This window comes from Octopus bimaculoides, chromosome 23, assembly GCF_001194135.2.
Source record: "Octopus bimaculoides isolate UCB-OBI-ISO-001 chromosome 23, ASM119413v2, whole genome shotgun sequence".
In the NCBI taxonomy this organism is placed as follows: Eukaryota; Metazoa; Mollusca; class Cephalopoda; order Octopoda; family Octopodidae; genus Octopus; species Octopus bimaculoides.
This window is the reverse complement of record NC_069003.1, coordinates 34,113,821-34,135,829: the sequence shown is the minus strand read 5'-3', so window position 1 is coordinate 34,135,829 and position 22,009 is coordinate 34,113,821. Positions and strand designations below refer to the sequence as shown.

General features: G+C 38.0%; 1 protein-coding gene across 1 annotated transcript in view; it reads left to right on the top strand.

Moving 5' to 3' along the window:
• The window catches only part of LOC106873725 (uncharacterized), a 47,272-nt gene that overhangs the window by 17,119 nt on the left and 8,144 nt on the right, over positions 1-22,009 (top strand). The window contains exons 3-26 of the mRNA XM_014921207.2: positions 2,073-2,228; positions 2,436-2,553; positions 2,734-2,851; positions 4,074-4,270; positions 4,449-4,562; positions 5,297-5,395; positions 6,248-6,313; positions 6,532-6,597; positions 7,193-7,341; positions 8,633-8,712; positions 9,223-9,344; positions 9,995-10,050; positions 11,088-11,235; positions 11,954-12,030; positions 12,778-12,888; positions 13,524-13,688; positions 14,623-14,778; positions 15,538-15,610; positions 16,725-16,837; positions 17,548-17,955; positions 18,853-19,011; positions 19,928-20,045; positions 20,448-20,568; positions 21,470-21,624. Coding sequence (XP_014776693.1) covers positions 2,073-2,228; positions 2,436-2,553; positions 2,734-2,851; positions 4,074-4,270; positions 4,449-4,562; positions 5,297-5,395; positions 6,248-6,313; positions 6,532-6,597; positions 7,193-7,341; positions 8,633-8,712; positions 9,223-9,344; positions 9,995-10,050; positions 11,088-11,235; positions 11,954-12,030; positions 12,778-12,888; positions 13,524-13,688; positions 14,623-14,778; positions 15,538-15,610; positions 16,725-16,837; positions 17,548-17,955; positions 18,853-19,011; positions 19,928-20,045; positions 20,448-20,568; positions 21,470-21,624 — 3,145 coding nt within the window. The remainder of the gene's footprint in view (positions 1-2,072; positions 2,229-2,435; positions 2,554-2,733; positions 2,852-4,073; positions 4,271-4,448; positions 4,563-5,296; positions 5,396-6,247; positions 6,314-6,531; positions 6,598-7,192; positions 7,342-8,632; positions 8,713-9,222; positions 9,345-9,994; positions 10,051-11,087; positions 11,236-11,953; positions 12,031-12,777; positions 12,889-13,523; positions 13,689-14,622; positions 14,779-15,537; positions 15,611-16,724; positions 16,838-17,547; positions 17,956-18,852; positions 19,012-19,927; positions 20,046-20,447; positions 20,569-21,469; positions 21,625-22,009) is intronic.

The window sequence follows — 22,009 nt, the reverse complement described above, 5'->3', positions numbered from 1 at the left end:
TTGGAAAATAAACTTAGACTTATTTAATTTGATAATTTGCGTGAGAGAAATCGATGCTGAGCAATAAATGTTAGTATCCCTTAATCCCTTTGTCTGTCCTTGTTTGTCCCCTCTATGTTTAGCCCCTTGTGGGCAATAAAGAAATAAGAAATGTTAGTATCCGACTTACTTCAACGACCGATTGGCCGTTGTCATTCAAGACAGGAATCACTTGCAAGCGGCTTTCCAGAAATTTCAGTTGTATATTCTGTAGAGATTCAGTGGCAAAAGAATCGAACACAGAATATCTTAAGATCACGAAACACCTTTGATGAAGTCTGGAAAATTTTTCCATTCTGTTCAGTAGTTCTGTGCTTCTATCAGAATCATTGTGTTCCCCCTGTTCGTTGGTAGAAGCTAATCTGGTCGACTGAGGTAGACATGTTTGTCGTCTGCTATTAAAGACATCGTCGACGATCAAGAAAGCAACGGACGAAGAAGGAAAGATGCAGCTGTCTTTTATCACTGTACTGCTGAAGCGAATGAAGTAATTAGAGTCGCGTAACAGAGCAATAATGTCACTGTTCGACAATGATTGATGAATAATAACAGGTTTCGATTGTTCTCTTCGATCTTCTTGATAATTCATGTCGTTAACGAAAGACCGTGTTTATCCATTCTTCAGACGGAAAGTTTTTTTTCTGGAAAATGTGTAACTTTTTTTCTTCTTGGAATGCAACAATTATCTAATTTAGTTAAAAATCATATTTCATTATGACCGAACAAAAATTTTATGAATAAAAATATTAACAATTTCCGGTACTTGTCGTAGTCAGGCAACAACATTTACACATAATGGAAGTAATACGAAGTATTTATATAAAATATAGATACTTTATCCTACTTATAAGTAAATAATTACATTTCTAAGCACTATGTTTGATAATCATAACAAATATGAAAATATTTTAGCTTACGTGGAAAATGACCATTTCGTAATTTTCCACGTAAATATACAGAAATTCGAAATGATCAGAGCTTAAAAAATCGAAAACAGAGACGAAGATTATCTTCATTGATTTATGTTAATATTACTTAAATTTCATGAATTCAGTCTTCATCTGTTTCATATATCTTTTATAAAACGTTTCTGATGTTAAAGCAGTTGGACACGGTGATATTTCGGGGAAATGTCCGTAGTTTGCCCTAGCGACCAGTACTAAAGATTTTCTCTTAATAAAGATCCCATTTCTTGTCTAGTTGTTAATTACATCCATGGTACGTTATAAAAGGTATTCCAGCCGTGACCATATAGTTTTCATTTTTCAGCCAGTCTATGTAAGACTATTTGCTATACGATATGTCCCATTCATTAAGATTATAAGGTGTGATATGACTGCTATTTCTAGCAAAGTGGCCATCATTGAATCGTCCTGTAGCCTTCTGACCAAGCAAACTTTTGATCAAAAATATTCCAGCTGTGACCACTTCTATCGACCAGCGTTATACCTACCCCCACATTTTTTTTAAGACCTCCTTCAGCATCTCCAAATGAAATGCATTCTTTTTTCACCTTAGAAATTAATAACAAGTTACAAGCATTTAAAATTTTAATCATTAAAACCAATCGAAAACACCCTTTGCCAACATATCAGAAGTCGCAACAGTCTGTCATGCACTTTGATGATTATATTTTACAGTAATTTACAATTTTGATGTATGATTAAAAATTTAAAGAAAACTGAAAATAGAGAAATATTGCATCCCATATTGAATTAATAGATAATAATTGTTGTAAGTCAATTGTTGTTCATCAATATTTCTCCATTTTCTGTTTTCTTTAAATTTTGATTCCTGATAAACTCCTGTTTATCCTTGTCTTTACCTATAACTTATGAGCATAATATGCTTGCATATGTATGCACATGGTTTAACATAGGTAAAATACCGGTAGTATAATGGATACTTCTGTCCCAGTTATTTTAATCTCTAACACAGCTAATCCGTTAATATATGATAAAAAAGAAATATATCGCAAAAAAATAAATAAATAAAGGAGATGAATAAATCCTTTTTTGTTTTCCCTTTTTCAGAAATTTTGTTGCCACTGTCTTTCAACGAAATTCGGCGCCAGAGGCATTCCCTTGTTTTGATGATCCGACAATGAAGGCCATCTTTCAATTAACAATCGTTCGAAGAGCTGACCTTATATCTCTCTCCAACACTGAGAGAAGCCACACAGAAGACAGGTAAATGAATGATTATTAACGAACTTCTTAATTATCTCTGCTACATTCTCTTCTTTACCATTATCGTCATTGTTCTTGTTGTTGTAATGAACATCTCAACAGAAATATGGTAACAAAAGGGTTAAAATGGTAACAACAACAGAAACAGCAATGTTGATACTTGAAATTAACTGCCAAGATTTCTTTTACTATTTTTTTTTTTTACAGGAATCACAGCATGGTGGCAGATGTCTACAAGGAAACACCTAGAATGCCTACATACCTTGTAGCATTTGTAATTTGTGATTATAACTATGTTGAGCAAGAAACGAATAATGGTTTGAAAGTAAGTTTTGGTGATGGAACAGGATATTGTGGAATAGTTTTTATCTCTACAATTCAATTCAACTATTTCACTTGTTAAGGAATGTGTCTTTTCTGCAATGTCAACCATTTTATGTGTGTGTGTGTTTGTGTGTGTAATGTATAAACGAGTGTATATCATATCCACTTATCTTTTTTTCAGATTCGTTTTTATTCCCCAAACCCAACAGAAGATTTGAAAGCATTTGCTAGTTTTACCAAGAAGTCTCTGGAATTCTTCACAGATTACTTTGACATGAACTATACACTGCCAAAATTAGGTAAGAAAAGAAACAGGCTTCGTCTAGTGAGCTTGTTTCATGTTAAACACAGGCAGAGTTGCTTCATTTCCCATCTCTCTCCAAATAATCTCCTTTCCAAATAATCTCCTTTCCAAATAATCTCCTTTCCAAATAATCTCCTTTCCAAATAATCTCCTTTCCAAATAATCTGCAAAGGTCATTAGGTCACCACTGGAGTAGTTCAGATTCTGTCATCATGAAATATACCAACGTTTCAAGTCATTCTGCCAGAGTTAATCTCTGTTTAAGACTTTGATTACAGTCATGTACTTACATGGCTTTTCAGCATGGATATTAAACAAGAGAAGCTTGACGCTATGTACATGAAAGTGTTTCATCCAGTTCTCAATCTTCCTTGGCAGCAACATTTTTCCAAGCAGCAACAGTATGGTGGTCTTCCTATCATCAACTCAGTAATCAGAAAAAAAGAAGAGCATGTTATGCAGGACATAGATGGAATATCTGGTGATCTCCTTCTCTGGAAACCCATGCATGGACATATATAGGTATAGGCAGACCAAGAAGAGTGGGTATATATATCGATCAACTTGTGGAAGACATTGGGTATCAAGCTGAGGATATTAAGGATGTTATGGAAGATGGGGGCATCTGATGTGGAAGAGTTGCATTGTGAGTGTTTAATTAAGTGAAAACACCTAAGACTGCATGAGGCTCCAGCAGGGGGTGGGGTGGCGAACCCTGCTGTACTCTTTCACCACGTCTTTCTCTCTCTCTTTCTCCCTGTTTCTGTTGTACCTGTGTTTCAAAGGGCCAGCCTTGTCACACTCTGTGCCACGCTGAATCTGCCTGAGAACTATGTTAAGGGTACCCATGACTGTGGAGTGCTCAGCCACTTGCACGTTAATTTCACAAGCCGGCTCTTCCATTGATCGGATCAACTGGAACCCTCATCGTCGTAACCGACGGAATCTCACAATGCTGGAAAATACAATATGTATGTATCAAGATCAATTTAGTCAACTATGACCCCAACTTGAAAATTTAAGGCCTTATTTCAGTGCTAAAAACTATTATTTGAGGGATGCAAGAAAAGAGATGATCAGTGGGTGTTTGATGAGAGCCATGTAATCGTTTAATTAGATTTCTTTTAATTGCCAACCTAATACATTTTCTCTCTGCTATTTATTTATTTGTATTCTTGTTTATTTGTAATCTTTCAAACTTTTGATTTATTTGACAGATGTAGTGCCCGTGAACATGTACCTTTTGGCTGGTATGGAAAACTGGGGTCTCATTCTGCTGTCAGAATCTTTTCTGCCTGATGTGAAGGATGTAATGAAGGTTAGCATCAGTGATGCTAGTGGAACCAGCAGCACCATGCCATTGGAACAACTTACAAAAAGTTTGAAACTGGTCTTGCATGAAGTCATTCATCAGGTTTGGACATCATAAATTGATTGATTGATTGATTAATTGATAGATAGATAGATAGATAAACAGACAGATACATAGATAGAACAGTATTTGAACTCTGATAATTAATTAATTAATTTCCCTTAGTTTTTGTTTATTTTTTCAATTTTTTTTTTTTTTTTTTTTTTTTTTTTTTTTACAGTGGATTGGTAATGTGGTGACCCCCAATAACTGGAAGAACAACTGGTTAATTGAAGGATTGACTGAGTACCTCACCTTGCGTTATATCTGCAGACTTGACAACCATTTCCTAAACGTATTCCACACTTTATTCTACTTGAGTCAATATATAGGAAGATGGGTGTCTTCGGATGAATTTGTTGTGTTGAGGGCAGCTGAGAGAATAAACCATTGGCCAACTGCCTCACATTTTTCATGAGATCAAATGCAATAATGTACATTGTTTTGTCTTGATATAAAAGATAGGCTACAGCAAATATTCTGCTCAATACCACAGATTTGCTTGTCAGTTGTTTGACCTTAACCAGTTGAGCATGTCCCTTGGTGGCTGACAATATGTGCATTTCTGATCAAGAGCAGAAGTAGTGGGGGAGCATCATAGCCATGTGTTGAGAGGAATTGTTTGAGGTTTGAATGATTCACCTTTGGAAACATGGGTGTTTTGTTCAACATCCTTAAACAACCCTTATTCAGGGACCTTTTGAGCAAGATGGGTTACTCGACTTGACGAAAATTCTAACTGGGCCCCACCTGCAAGGTCATGTGCTGTTTATCTGGATATGAGATCACCATGTCATGCACATATGGTTGTGATGCATGTGCCTGGTGTACCCTTATCAGACGGGTAGTCATGATGGGTATACTGGGCTTCATATATTTGTACTCCAAGGTCACTTTGATGGTATGCACTGCTCTCTCACTCAATAATAATAATAATAATAATAATAAATGTTTTTTTATTTGCCACAAGGTCAATATATGAGAGGACATTAAAATGACCCAATCTGTATTTGCTGTTTATTTCTATAGAACAAAGAAGATTTAGACTTCATAAGATTAAGGGCTATGTTTGATGTCCATATTGCTCCTGTCAGTGAATTAGATTTCAACCAAGAGATCAACATACAAGTGAGTAACAACTCTAGTTATTATCTTTTACCATTTTGTTTCAGCCATTGGACTGTGGTGGTGCTGGGGTATTGTGATGATATTGGGGTACTGTGATTGTGCTGACGTACTGTGGTGATGCTGGGGTACGGTGGTGATGCTGGGGTACTGTGATGATGCTGGGGTACTGTGATGATGCTGGGATACTGTGGTGATGCTGGGGTACTGTGGTGATGCTGGGGTACTGTGATGATACTGGGATACTGTGGTGATGCAGGGGTACTGTGATGAAGCTGGGGTACTGTGATGATGCTGGGGTACTGTGATGATACTGGGGTACTGTGGTTATACTGGGGTATTGTTGTGATACTGGGGTACTGTGGTAGTGCTGGGTACTGTGATGATGCTAGGTACTGTAATGATATTGGGGTGATGCTGGGGTACTGTGGTAATGTTGGTACTGTTGGTGCTGTGGTATTGTGGTAATGCAGGGGTACAGGGGAACCTGATGCAGCTCCCTGGCTTGCCAGTTTTTGGTCAAACCATCCAACCCATGGAAAACAGAGAGTAAATGATGATGATGATGATGTTGATGAGACTACAATAAAAGTCTTCCTGATTAAGTGTGAGTTCTCTCACTTGAGTAACTTGCTACTCTCATGAGGAGGGTGTCTGGACACTCAGCAAGATTAAAAACAAAACACGTTGAAGGATGGATGAACTTGTGGGTCAATAATGGCCATCCAGTTGAAAAAGGGCAATGGTAAACCAGCCCGAGAAACCCCTATGAGAAAGTTAAAACAAAGCAATGCTATGGCTAAATATTTTCTATACAGTTTAATAGCTAAAATAATTTCTTTCTTCATATTTCAGGGGCCTTTGGTGTTTTTAATTTTGGAAGACATCGTTGGAGAAGAGAAACTGAAAGAAGGCATCAGGGTAAATATTTAGAAATATTTTCCAAAACTGGGATCAAAGTAAATCTAGATAAATTTTTTTCACCACTGTCCGGCAGGGAGAAGAACTGGGGCCACATTAAGGAGCCTGGCTCTATACAATGGCAAATATATGTCAGATATATTCAGTTATGTAACAAACAGAAACATCAGCCATTTGATGGAGTTATTTGTTTTTAATCTTACTTCACTTCTTTACAGATATTTTTGAAAAAATATAAATTGGAAAATGCCGGGGAAGAGGAATTCTGGGATTGCTTTGAAAAGGTGAGTATGAGGAAAATGCAGTAATTGTTTTGTTTTCGCTTTTCATTAATTCTACACCAAACTATCAATGACATTTTACTATGACAGTCACACAAGACAACAACAATGAAACAATGAACTCAGACGAACCACAGTGACACACGGAACGTCAGACGAATTACATATCTAACAGTCCATATAACAGTAACAACCAAGAAGAAACTAAAGTCAGCTGGAATATGAGTTTAGCAATTTCTCTTATGATGACACATTTAATGCCTCTTATGATGACACATTTAATGCCTCTTATGATGACACATTTAATGCCTCTTATGATGACACATTTAATGCCTCTTATGATGACACATTTGATGCTTCTTATGATGACACATCCACTTATATGACAGTATAGTAGATTGTGGCCCTGAGCCAAGACACCTGATGAAGGCCGGAGGGTATATCAGCTGAAACGTTGTGTTAACAACAAACAAGATGAGGACAAATATCCGTCAATTGTAAATAATGTACATAATTCATCTCTTAAATATAGAACTGAAATACTTTCCTCTCTGGCCAATCTGAATACTAAATGGTTAAACATAAATTTTTCTTTTAGTTTATGGAGGGAAAAGATCTATCAGTGAAAGAAATAATGAAACGATGGACAAGTCAAGAAAATTACCCTCTTGTTACTGTGAGCTGGAATAATTCAGGACAAAATGTATATGTCACGCAGAAGGCATTTTCATTTGTAGAAGAAGATCAGTAAGTATGGATAGATTCTTTGTTTAGTGGCAGCCGTTGGGGGTCAAGAAACTAATTCAGGTCACAGGAAGATTTTATGGAAAGGATTAGGCCCTTGCACAATGTGGCTTTAGTCATTCATTGGACTGTGATCATGTTGGGGCACCAACTTGAAAGGGTTTAGTCAAATGAATTGACCCCAATAGTTTTTTTAAAGCCTGGTGCTTATTCTATTGGTCTCTCTTGCCAAACTGCTAAGTTACAGGAGCATAAACAAACCAACATTGGTTGTCAAGTAGTGGTTGGAGACAAACGCAAACATAGAGGCGCACACACACACACACACACACACAAACGCATACACACACAAACGCATACACACGTATATATTCACACATGTACACATGATGGGCTTTTTTCAGTTTCCCTTCACCAAATCCATCCACGAGGCTTTGGTCAGCCCTGGGCTATAGTAGCGGATGCAGGAGGAAAGAATGAGAGAAAGTTGTGACAGAAGAGTCAGCAGAGGTTCGCTGTAACCTTTTGCCGGAGCTGCGTGGAGCTTGGGTGTTTCGCTCATAAACACACACATTGCCCTGTCTGAGATCCGAACCCACAATCCTTCGACCACAAGTCTGCTGCTCTAACCACTGTGCCATGTGCCTCCACAGCTACAAGGTTTAGGCATGATTAATTCAAATCAATATGAAAAAAAATAAGAATTATATTTGATAAAGTAATCTGAATGGCAAAAGGTTAACACAACTAAATTAATAGAAGTCAATTTGTCGGGTACTTCTGCAGTTCTGTATTTCTCAGCATAAAATCTTCATCTGAAGTATCACAAAGTTCCTGTCCCTAATCTTTTGAATACATATTTCAAGTACTTAAAAGTGTTTCATTCGATACAACTCAAAGTTCAACAATTTTTTTTACATTAATTAAACTTCGTCTCATTATATAAATACGTGAATCTCAGGTTACCCAACTGCCACCTGCTTCTTCCCCCGCACCCCACCCCGACCCCGCCATCCGTCTTTATCGTTTTTGTTTTACACTTTCTCTGCCATGATTTTCTTCCACTTTTATCTTTTTAACTGTGTAGTGGCGCGTGTGGCCGCCATCTTGGGAAGTGCCATTGCGCATGACTGGTGTTTATTACCCATTTAATGTATCGAATGGATTTAATTCATTTATCGAATGTAGTGATGACTAAAATCTATGCATTTACCACACAGTAAAGTTTATGGATGTGTATATATATATATATATATACACCCCCACTCAAATGACTTTTTTTAATTATTTTTAGTGGTAAATGGATCATTCCTTTCACTTTGTCCGATTCTGAAAACAAGACTGAAAGACTTTTCTATCTCAGACCTGATACTAGTAAGAAAATCCGTTCATTTGTTGCAATTATTTCAATGAATTGATTAAGCTTGCTTTTTTTTCTTCTCTTTTTCCTTTTTTTTGAATTCTTTTGTTTTTACACTCCTCCTCCTCCTCCTCCCCGCCACTTACTCCCCCTCCCCCTCATTCTCCTGCCTCTCTTCCTCCTCTTTCTCCTTCACTCCTTTTTCTCCTCCTTCCCCTTTCTCCCCTTCCTCTGCTTTCTCCTTCTCTTTCTCCTCCACTTTCCCTTTCTCTTCCTCCTCCTCCTCTTCTTTCTCCCCCACCCTTCCTCCTCCTATCACTCCTCTTCACTCTTCTTTCTCCTTCACTCTTCTTTCTCCATCACCACCACCACCACTGACCTCAGTATATGGCCATCCACGGCTAATGTCCAGTCCCTGAGGTTTAACACTGTCTAATTTCGTGACCCTTTGACTCCGTGAACTTCCCTTTACCTAAAGTTCACGAACCGCCCTTTGCTAAATCTTCGTCCTTTCACCCTTTCAGGTACAGACATCTCTCTGAATAAACCACGATGGTTCATAGCCAATAGCCACGGCTTCTATCGTGTCAACTATGACACCACCAACTGGCAGAACCTCATCCACCAGCTCATGAAAGATCACAAGGTCAGTGAAAGGACATCACCTACGTTCTTACTATCATTCATTCTGTTCCCACTGTTGCCATTGTTGTTACTTGTGGAGGCGCGTGGCTTAGTGGTTAGGATGTTGGACTTATGATTGTAATATTGCGGTTTCAATTCCTGCACTGGGCAGCGCATTGTATTCTTGAGCAAAACACTTCATTTCATGTTGCTCCAGTCCACTCAGCTGGCAAAAAGGAGTAACCCTGCAATGGACTGGTGCCCACATCCAGGCGGGGAGGAGGGAATATATATGCCATGAAACTGAGAAATCGGCCCTTAGGAGTCAGCATAACTCATGGGCGACTGCTAGTCTTCCATAAACAACCTTGCCTTCACTTGTGCCTCGGAAGGGAACTTTCTAGGTCCCATCTCATAACCAAAAGGGGGTCTTAACCCTTTACCCTATGTACATATTATTGTGTAGAGCAGGGAGACTGGCATGCATGGTTGACTGCTGGTCTCCCATAAACAACCTTGCCTGGACCTGTGCCTCATAGGGTAACTTTCTAGGTGCAGCCCCATAGTCAGTCATGACCGAAGGGGGTCTTTACCTTTTTAGCATTTTTTCTTACTATCTACCACTATCACCACCACCACCACTAAATCACCATTCACCATTTATAATTTCAGGCCATCAAGCCGGTCCAGAGAACCAATCTTATATCTGATTCATGGGCCCTGGTCAAGTAAGTAAAACCCCTCCTTCCCCTTTCTCCTCCTTCTTTCACCCCCCACCCTCAGTAAGAGGTTCACATTTTTAATCTCAGGATTACCAAAAGTTTTGCCATTGTGTTGTTGTTGTTGTCTGTCTTTGTATCAGCCTTGATCCATTAAGGCCATTCCAGTTGTGACCATCCTGTCTTCTTTCACCAAACAACATAATCCAACACATCTTTATTTTAAGATGGTAGACGGAGATTTAAGACTAACAACAATATCATTAGTTACCCAGAGGCAGCAGCATATGCTACCCAGTTGCATCATCATCGTCATCATCATCATCATCGTCATCATCATTGTTATCGTCAGTGTCATCGTCATCATCATTATAAAGTAATGAGAGAGCCTCTACATGATTGAACAATCTGTTAAAAACAGCAGTCAAATTTTTCCCTCAAATAACACTATACTGTCTGAATAAAAAAAAATTAACACGCTTGATAGTGTAGTCCTAGATACACCATGTCTGGCAAAAAGTGATAGACAGACATGGATAGAGCATCTTTTGCTATAAGCCTACTTGTTCAGGGCTGGCCTAGGGATAAACTACTGCCACCACCACCTCCACCACCAACACAACCACCACCACCCATGGACGTGGGGACAGCAAGAGACCCTCCACATGACCATCCCATATATAGCACCAACATCATTATCAATTTAAATGATCATCTCAGAAAAGGAAGGATTCATTGGCTAGTGTAGTCCTTAGTAGACTGTATCTAAATGAGAAGAGACAGGAAATGATCATAGAATCATAAGTTTGATTAAAGGTCAGCTGGATTATCTGACCTGGGGCCAAACAATGACAATTACTAAAAGCACAGCTGCCCTACCACCACCACCATCACCACCACCCTGACCATACTACCATCATCATCACTATCACCACCACCACACACTACCTACAACACTACCACCACTACCATCAAACACTGCCTTCACCATCACCATTACTACACTCTCAAATATATCCATGTTTTCCTCTGATACTCTTTTACAGATCCAATAAGTTAGATGTGAACATCTTCCTGGGTCTTCTTGACTATATCAACAAAGAAACTGACTACTTACCCTGGATGGCTTTCTTTGGGGTCACTTCTGAACTTTTCAGTTTCTCAAGCCAGTCTGAGAATCTTCCCACCTATATGGTACGCTTGGCTTTTGTCTTTATTGTCCATCAATTTTTGTCTTTATTGTCCATCCATCCGTTGTTGTCTTTATTGTCCACCCTTCCATTTTTTCTTTATTGTCCATCTGTCCATTTTTGTCTTTATTGTCCATCTGTCCATTTTTGTCTTTACTGTCCATCCATCCATTTTTGTCTTTATTGTCCATCCATCTGTTCTGTTGATCTGATCAACTGGAACCCTCCTCGTTGTGACTAACGGAGTGCCAATTTTCTTTAATTAAAGAATAAGAATGAAAGGAATAACTTGTCATAGATATTTAATATACATTCATCAAGTCTTATTCTTGAATTATACAGTCCCAAGTACAGGCTGATATACTTGATACTGTGAGCCAGTTTATTAATATTCACAATCATAATTTAAAGAAAAATCATTTAGTGTTGATACAACCTGTATTTCAGTCGGAAAAGGGTAAGGGAGGGAACTTTGAAATTTAAACGAATTAGAAATTAAATGATGACAAGCTGTGCAAAGTGTGCCTGATGTTTAGCAAGCAAGGGAGATAACTGAACATGTTTCAGTCATATTTGACCTCATCAGTGTCATGTAGTGGAAACAAGTGGAAACCAGATTTTAGTATGACCTGAGTTGGATCATCAATTTTGCAGTCTATGGCTGCTTTGAGAGTTTTTCTTCCATCACTTACTTTTCTAACCCAATTATTCAATTTTTACAGTATTTCTTCCAAGAAAAGATTAAAAATATTTACCAAAACGTGGCTTGGATTGATCACGGCTTGAGTTTGAACGACAGGTAAGGAAGATCAGTTTTTCTTTGTTGTTGAAATTGGTAAAAGCAAGCGAAATCTCCCATTACACTCAAGGATGAGTATCTTAGTTATTTGAGCCAAGGAACTACCTACTCATACTATAGTAACTGAGTATTCCACACATCCTTGTACGCTTAATGAAATCCCTTCCACCCAAATGCTGTGTGTGAAAAGGTTGGCCCTTTAGCTGCAAGTAAAGTCTATCTTGTATTGATATAATTATACTATAACCAGTCGTGTATTAGTATAGTTATACCATTGAAGGTGACAAGCTGGCAGAAACGTCAGCACGCTGGGTGGAATACTTAGCAATTTGGAAGAATATAGAATAAGTACGGCAAAATGCTTAGCGGTATTTCGTCTGTCTTTACATTCTGAGTTCAAATTCGGCTGAGGTTGACTTTGCCTTTCATCCTTTCGGGGTCGATAAATTAAGTACCAGTTGCATACTGGCGTTAATCTAATCGACTGGCTCCCTCCCTAAAAATTTTGGGCTTCAAGAAAATCTTAGAAAATGTGACTAGACAGCTGCTCGTTATCCAAAGAAAAGGAGTTCCAGGAATACATCCTTTAATGGAAATGACACTGGATAAAATGTGTGGCTTTGGAAGGGATTAAACTTCGAAGGGGATTAAATGCTAAAGTGAGTTGAGACTCTGTCAGTGGCTAGAAATAGCAGTTACTACTTGTCTGACCACCAATGTATACTGATGGATATTTCTTTCTCCTAGAATGCTCCAGAATGGTGTCATCAATGAGGCTTGCAGGATGGAACATCCTCCCTGTTTATCTAAAGCCAATCATCTATTCAAAAGATGGAAGACGAATCCTAAAGAAAACAAGTGAGTATTAGTATTATTATTATTATCATCATCATCATCATCATCATCATCATTTAGGCAGTGTGCTGGCAGAATCGTTAGCACACTGGACGAAACGCTTAGTGGTATTTCATTTGTCTTTACGTTCTGAGTTCAAATTCAGCCAAGGTCAACTTTGCCTTTCACCCTTTTAGGGTCGATAACTTAAGTACCAGTTGAATATTGGGGGTGAATGTAAATCAATTTACCCCCTCTCCTGAAATTATTTTATATTATTTTCCATCTTACACTTAGTTTTGTTTTTTATTTTGGAAAGTAAAAATTTATTTTGTGGTTTATTATTGTTTAGTGTACCCATGATGGTGACACGTAAAGAACACCTTTTGAGGCCTCATGGAGGCAAAATGGCTGAGTTCCTTTCGAGTGTTGGGCCTCATAAAGGCAAAGTGGCTGAGTTCCTTTCGAGTGTTGGGCCTCATAAAGGCAATGTCTGAGACATTTGGAACGATGTTGGCCTCACTGAGGCAAAGTGGCTGAGTCCCTTTTGAGTATTGAGCCTCACAGTGGTGGGTTTTAACGACTTTCAAATGTTTTTTTTTAATATTTTTCTGACATAATTCTTATTGTTTGTGTTTATTCTATTTTTCTGCTTCTAGAATCCCGACTCAATTTTTGAGACAAGTCATGTGTATTGGTATCAGACAAGGTGGCACCAGGGATTGTCTGTTTGTCAAAGACCAATTGAAGACACAGCCTGCTTCCATTGCCAGTAGGATGCATTATGCAATAGGTTGCTCAAAAAAACCATGGATTCTTCAAGGGTATGGCTGTTCAATAATAATAATTATAACAATAATAATAATAATAATAATAATAATAATAGGGCTGATTGCTACCTAACTCAGATACCAGGAAACCCCAAAATGGCAGAAATTCAAAAGATAGTGCTCATGGGAACTGTCCATATCCTACGTAAAATACTGTCTATGTAATCTCAAATTCTAACATTAATTCATAATTTTCTTATGGTTTGTTAAACATTTTCTAGAACAACACTGTACAAAACCAAATATGACACCCTAGGCATAACACCAACATGAACTTCTAACTTGTTGCCTCTTGAGGTCTCTGGGTCAGACTTGGAGCCAACTTGTATAAATGCAAAGCAAAAGTCAAACATAAAATAATAATAATAATAATAATCCTTTCTACTAAAGGCACAAGGTCTGATATTTTGGGGGAGGGGACTAGTCGATTACATCAACCCCAGTGCATAACTGGTACTTATTTTATCGACCCTGAAAGGATGTAAGGTGAAGTTGACCTCAGCAGAATTTGAATTCAGAACATAAACATGGACAAAAGACAACACTAAGTATTTTACCTGGCACGTTAGCGATTCTGCAATCTTGTCGCCTTACAGGTGCAAAACATTGACGACGTAACTCTATATTTTTAGAATGACATTGCGGGGTTGATGTGAGAGGCCAGATCTGGCCAGCTTGAGCAAAAAATAGAATATTTATGCCAGATATGGCTGCTTTGAATGCTAAATTGTTAACATTTGCATATCTTTGCATGTGTTTTTTTTTCTTCTTCTTCTGTTTCTTTGTTTTTTCTTTTTGTCGATGCCTTCTTCCTTTGCATGTCTTCTCCATCTTTCCTGCAGTTTGATCATTTCTTTATATTCCTGTCATTTACTAAACCAGCATCTCCTCTATTGTCTTCTAATATTCTGTCTTGTCACCACATTAGCTACTTGAATGATATAACTCACTCTGATAACTTCGATCTCCGTCTGCTAATAACTGCTGTTGTACATCTTACACGGAATCCTTCCGGTGTGGCTATTGTTAAGCGTTTCTTTGCTGACAAATGTGCCACAAACACTTCAGTCTTCTTCAGTTCCAAGTAAGTAAATAGGACATTTTTGTCACTAAAAACATTTATTTTTAGGTTGATTCGTTTTGGGATTTGGTTTGCAAGATTCTTTATGTGAGTTTGTGTGTTGAAGCATATTTCATTGTCTGGGGAGAGTCATTCTCTTTTAGTGCCTTATTATTTAACACACTCACTGGTAAAGTTTCCACTCATTTACTTATTTATTTTTCCTAAAATTTTTATTGCATCTTGCAACCTTTTCAATAGTCGTTTGTTTTGCATTTATACTTGTTTTTTTTAAAATATTTTTTGTTCTTTTTTCTTACTCATTTAATAACATTTCCATCTTTTCATTTCTTTCTTTCTTTCTTTCTTTGTTAACTCGTTCACAATCCATAAGTTAATACTACTACTACTACTAGTATTAATACTACTGCTGCTACCACTGCCGCTGCTGCTGCTGCTAACTCATTCAGTTCTGTAACTGCTGCTACTACTTGTACCACCACCACCGTAGATAGATAGATAGATAGATAGAAAGACAGATAGATAAAGAGATAGCTAGTGAGAGAGAGAGAGAAAGAGTGAATCCCAATGCACCATCATTATCTTTACAAATCCAGCTGCATTTCACATGGAGTGTTTGGTATGCCAAAGCTGTCTTGGTGTATAAGTTGAGCTATCATTTTTGACTGTAAATTTTGATCTGAATAATTTAATTTGTCTGCCAGAAAATCTGGTAATTCCATTGATTAAAATTACAAAGTCGGTTCTTCTCTTCTCTTACAGTTATACATCAGTGCCATGTCAGAATGTAATTAAAGCTGTGAATACAGCAACAGAAATTCAGCATTTTGACAATGTAAGTTGCTTTTTAAATTCGTTAACTAATATTATTGCATTGATAAACATGCAGGAGTGGCTGTGTGGTAAGAAGCTTGCTTCCCAACCTCATAGTTCTGTATTCAGGACCACTGCGTGGCACCTTGGGCAAGTGTCTTCTACTATAGCCTTGGGCCGACCAAAGCCTTGTGAGTGGATCTGGTAGACGGAAACTGAAACAAGCCCATCATATATATATATATGTATTATGTATGTGTGTATGTATGTATATTTGTGTGTGTGTATGTATGTATGTATGTATGTATATTTGTGTGTGTGTGTGTGTATGTGTGTTTGTCCCTCCTCCAACGCTTGACAACTGATGCTGGTGTGTTTAAATTCCTGTAACTTAGCGGCTCAGTAAAAGAGACTGACAGAATAAGTACTCGGCTAACAAAGACTAAGTCCTGGTGACGATTTGTTCGACTGAAGGCGGTGCTCCAGCATGGCTGCAGTCAAATGACTGAAACAAGTAAAAAAAAGACGTAAAAGAAAAAAAAAGATTAAATTTCATTTATTGATGAATCAATTAAATTCATTTTATTGTCTGTGTGTCTAAATGTAACCTGCATTTATATAGGGGTCAATGTGTGTGTGTGTGTCTGTGTGTAATTAAAGTATTTACATGTAATGTTTATATAATAGGCACATGGATGGCTGAGGCGGTAGAGCATCAGGTGAAATTCCATCAACCCTTGCTGCCTTGCTGCCTTTCAGCTATTCTGTAGACTTCACAGTCCATTCTTTGGTTGGAATCCTGTCCAGATCTGTGCACAAGATAAACCCAGGATGGTCATGGCTGGAATTCTCATGATCATAGGTCTGTTCAATCAAGTTTGACCTTGGGCTAAACAACAACAACAACAAAACTGCTGGAGCTAATAAGGGTGCCCCTTGCAGTGATGTGAGCTGTTAGAAATAACAAATAGGACCCTAATATCTTTAAAAGAAGGAAGGACACATTAGATAATATAGTCCTAGATACTACTAAAAGACAGGATGGGTATGGTTGGAAAGCCTTAGATCACCTGTCTTTTTGAGAGGGCCTTGAGTGGTATCATTATTAATTTGTGTGTATGTAACTTTTATTTCAGATAAATATTGGTGACGCTGATAGAAAACAAATGATAAAACATCAAATTAAGGACTCTTGGAGAAAGCATAATCTTGATAAAGGAGTGGAGGGCATCAAAGAACTGTCTTACAAGTAAGAATTTTTATTTTTAAATTTTGGTGTATCAATGGAAGAGAAACTGAGAAAAAAAAAATTTCTTTTAATTTTTTTTTATAAAGTCAAAACAAGTTAAGAAAGAATATAAGTTGATACTTTGTGCTTTTACATTGTACTTCAATATTTTGGGTGTAAGTGCCCTTCTTCAGGATACATTGAAATATTAGATAAAAACACAGACCATCAACCTGTATTATTTCTATGATCGAAGCCAGTGCCACCTGACCGGTTCCCATGCTGGTGGCATGTTAAAAGCACCCACTACACTCTCGGAGTGGTTGGCATTAGGAAAGGCATTCAGCTGTAGAAACATTGCCAGATTGGATTGGTGCCTGGTGCAGCCTTCTGGCTTGCTAGTCCTCAGTCAAACTGTCCAACCTATGCCAGCATGGAAAGCGGATGTTAAACAACAATGATGATGATGATGATGAATTTGCATTGTTTTGGTTTTATAAGAAAAATGTGTGTGTGTGTGTGTGTGTGTTTAGGAGCAAATGTGGCTCTGTGGTAAGAAGTTCACTTTCCAACCCCTGACTTACGTGTTCTTCTGTATGATGATTGTATAATAATTAGTCCTTTTAGACTAATTAAAGATGGATTTTGACAGTCTTTTTGTTTTTTTTGTTTTTTTCTTTTTAAACATTCCTTTAGCCTTCCCTACTTCATTAATTTTGTTTGTCTTTCAGGAAGAAGAAAACCTTAAGTGCCAAAATGAGACTGCCCAAAGACCTGATACCAATGTCATACGATATAAAAATCCAACCAGAAATTTATGGTGGTAACGCAACAAAATTCTACTTCCACGGGAGTGTTCAGATGCACATAATATCTCTAAAACCTGTTAGGACTATTACTTTCCATGCCGACAATTTGGAAATCTCAAACTTAACTGTACACACAAACAATGAAATGTCATCCCGTGTTCCAATTCTGTCCACATCCATTGATACAGAAAAGCAGTTTTTTAACATTCTTCTTGGAACAGAAATTGCCGCCAATACCAGTGTCACAGTGGAATTAAACTTCAGAGGTAACCTGAAGAAACAGCTGAGTGGTCTCTACCTAAGTTCCTATTACAAAAGAAGAGAAGTGGTGTGAGTATCTGTTGCTTCATTATTCTAAAGAAAAAAAAAATTATTGTTGTTGAAACCCTGATCAGCCTTAACGAGGCTAACGAATGATAAAATCCACTCTTGTTCTAATGATTGTGTCTCTGTTGTACAATGTGAAGGGCCCATTATTTACATTCGACGTATATTTGTCCTCATCTTGTTTGTTGTTGACAATGTTTCGGCTGATATACCCTCCAGCCTTCATCACGGGCATATGGCATAGTGGTTAAGAGTGCAGGCTACTAACCCCAAGATTCCGAGTTCGATTTCAGGCAGTGACCTGAATAATAATAATAACATTGAAAAATACCTTAGGAATGAGAAGCCAGGTTCGAAATTTCCCCAAGACACCTGATGAAGGCTGGAGGGAATATCAGCCGAAACATTGTGTTAACAACAAACAAGATGAGGACAAATATCCGTCAAATGTAAATAATGTACATAATTCCTCGTCTCTTAAATATAGAGCTGAATGTGAAGGGTGCATTATGTCTTGCATCAACCCAGTGGGTTACAAGTTCTCATAAGCGACCGACTATAATGAGTTACAACCAATCAATTACTCACATTTGTAAATTATTTGCTGGCTTGGTGGGGTCACAGGATGTTCCACTGAACAAGTGGGTTACAAAGACAAGTAACCCAGGGGGTGGTTACACCAATCTGTGGGTCAGATATTGTATTAATTGTTTGAAATGACACAAAAGTTACAGTGGTTTACAATGGTACCTTTTGTTATTTATTTACTAAGACAGAACATAACAATGTAGGTTTTCAAGACATTAGATTGTCATCTTCAAATCTCTGACTCAAAAAGACTTGAAAAAACCTCTCCAGGTGAAATAAATTCCAAAAGACAACGTTTCCATTCTGTTTCAGATATTTGGCTACAACCCAGTTTGAACCAACGTCTGCCCGGAAAGCCTTCCCCTGTTTCGATGAGCCCCAGATGAAGGCCAAATTCAATGTGAAGATTGTCAGAAAGAAGCATTACAAGTCCATATCTAACACCAATGTGAAGAGCAGTGTGGAACTGGAGTAAGGCTTTTTTTTTTACCATTTTCTCAGATAGTTGCAAGCATTGCCATTATATATGAAGATGATGATGATCACCATCATCATAATCATCATCATCGTCATTTAACATCCGCTTTCCATGCTGGCATGGGTTGGATGGTTTGACTGAGGACTGGCAAGCCAGGAGGCTGCACGAGGTTCCAATCTGATCTGGCAAGGTTTTCTACAGCTGGATGCCCTTCCTAATGCCAACCACTCTGAGAGTGTAGAGGGTGCTTTTTATGTGCCACCAGCATGAGGGCCAGTCAGGCAGTACTGGCATCAGTCACGCTCGAATGGTGCTTTTTATGTGCCACCAGCAGGGGAATCAGTGAGGCGGCACTGGCATCGGCCATGCTTGAATGGTGCTTTTATTTGTGCCAGTCAGAAACCTCTTCTCAGACAGAGAACCACCTGCTACTCGCCATTGTCCTAGCAGGTGACCTAAGCAATTAAGATTTGAATTGGTGTTGCTGCTATATCAATAAAAACCATGTGACTTGTGTTGACCAATAGCAGAACAGTATCTAAAAGCCATCTGGGACTTGTCTCATTTGTTCACTACAAGCCTGATGTGATAAGTCCATTTCATGAAGCCATGAAACATCATCCTCTCCATCATTTAATGTCTGTGTGTGTATATATATGTGTGTGTGTGTGTGTGTGTGTGTATGTGTGTGTGTATGTGTGTGTGTGTGTGTGTGTATGTATATATATGTGTTTGTATATATATATATATATATATGTGTGTGTGCTTATGTGTATGTATATATCTGTGTGTGTGTATATATATATATATATATATATATAAATATATATATATAATATGCTTGTAGTAATGGCTATATAAATGTTGTGTACCTCACACACTCTTCTGCTGTCTTCTGTGTATTTGTAGGGACGACTGGATCGAAGACACGTACCACACAACCCCCAAAATGTCCACCTACCTCCTTGCCTTCATCGTGTGTGACTTCAATTACACATCACGAATGATTTCCAGCAACAAAACACTGGTGAGACCTTTCTCTTAGTTTCCTCATCAATTCCACTACCACCTTCACCATCACCATCATGTTGTTGTTGTTATTACAGTTGTCAGTGTTTTAGTCATCCTCGTCGCTCTTTGCATTCTCCTCCTCCCTCTCATCATCATCATAGTCACAATCATCATCATCACCATCATCACTGTCACCACCACCACCTGGGTTCTCATTCCTAAAGTATTTTTTGATGGTAATAATAATAATAATAATAATAATAACATCGAAAAATACCTTAGGTTCGAAATTTCCCCAAGACACCTGATGAAGGCTGGAGGTTATATCAGCCGAAACATGTTATATTCTACATTGATTTGTTTGTTGAAAAGCACAAAAATGATTGTATTTTTCTCATTCACTGATCTCTTTATTCAGGTTGGCGTTTGGGTGAGGGAAGATTTTATGAATGAAACTAGCTGGGCTCTAGAACGAGCAACGACTGTGCTGGAATTTTATGCAGGCTATTTTCAGTCCCCATTTCCTTTGGAGAAACTCGGTAAGAAATAGAAATTAAACTCTGTTTTTCATTCTATCAAAAGTTCAATTACAGTTTTCACCCCGTGTAATCCCAGTTATAGAACAACTACTTTGTTTCTCAACATAATAATAATAATAATCCTTTCTACTATAGGCACAAGGCTTGAAATTTGGGGGAGGGGGATGAGTCGATTTTGAAAACAAGACATTTGTACTACAGAGCCAGAGCCAGTTTCAGCCGGGTTGGTAACAAAGGGGTTAATTATAATATTAATGATAATAATTAATGATAATAATAATAGAAGGATGATTTCTAACAGTGACAAAAAAAAAAAAAAAGCTGTAGGTCTGAAAGGAAGGGGTTAAATCAGTTCATGGGCTCCAACTTAAAACCGTGTAGTTGTAGAACAACATATTGATCTTGCAGTCATCCCTTAGCTTCTTTGACAGCATCAGTGTTGGAAATTCTCATCAGCAACATAATACGAGGGTGAGTCAAAAAGTAATGCCATTTCGTTTCGGACTGATATAATTACCAACACAGGAACATGTGTCATACATCAAAACAAAGCTGGTCCTCTGTGGATCACATCCCTACTTCTCAACATAGTCACCGTTTCTCTCAATAACAATGTTTCACCTTCGAATGAGAGCATGTATCCCTGCCCCTGTAAAATTGTGTTGACTGTTCTTTGAGCCACTTCTTCACTACGGTTTTCACTTCCTTGTCACTGGACTATCATCATCACTGGACTATCAATTCTTCGGGCTCCATGAAAGAAGGTTTGAGAGGCAAACATTATTCCAGTGAAAGCATGTAATATGGGCCCAATTTTTTGGTAAAAAGTTCACCTTATTTGCTATCAAATATGGTAATTTATCCTAATTCTCTTCTCTCTCTTCCTCTCTCTCTCTCTCAGATCTGATAGGTATCCCAGATTTCGCAGCTGGAGCCATGGAGAACTGGGGCCTGATAACTTACAGGGAGGTAGCACTACTCAATGATCCCGCAATGAACTCAATATCTCAATCTGAACGGGTCACATTAGTGGTGGCTCATGAGCTTGCACATCAGGTGAGTGCCTCCGACTACCATAGACAGGTATGGTGGAAGACAATGTACACATACACACACATTTGTATCTACGTATGTATGTATGTATGTATGTATGTATGTATGTAAGTATGTGTGTGTATGCATATTATATATTTATGTATGTAATCTTTCATTCTTTTGCCTGTTTTAACTGTTTCAATCATTAAACTGAGACCAAGCTGGGGCAACACCTTAAAGCGTTATAGTCAAATGGATTGACCCTGGTACTTATTTTTTAAGCCTGGTACTTATTCTATTGATCTATTTGTCAAACTGCTAAGTTATGGGGATATGAACACACCCAACACCGGTTCTTAGGTGGGGGAACACAAAGACACACATAAACACACACACACACACACAT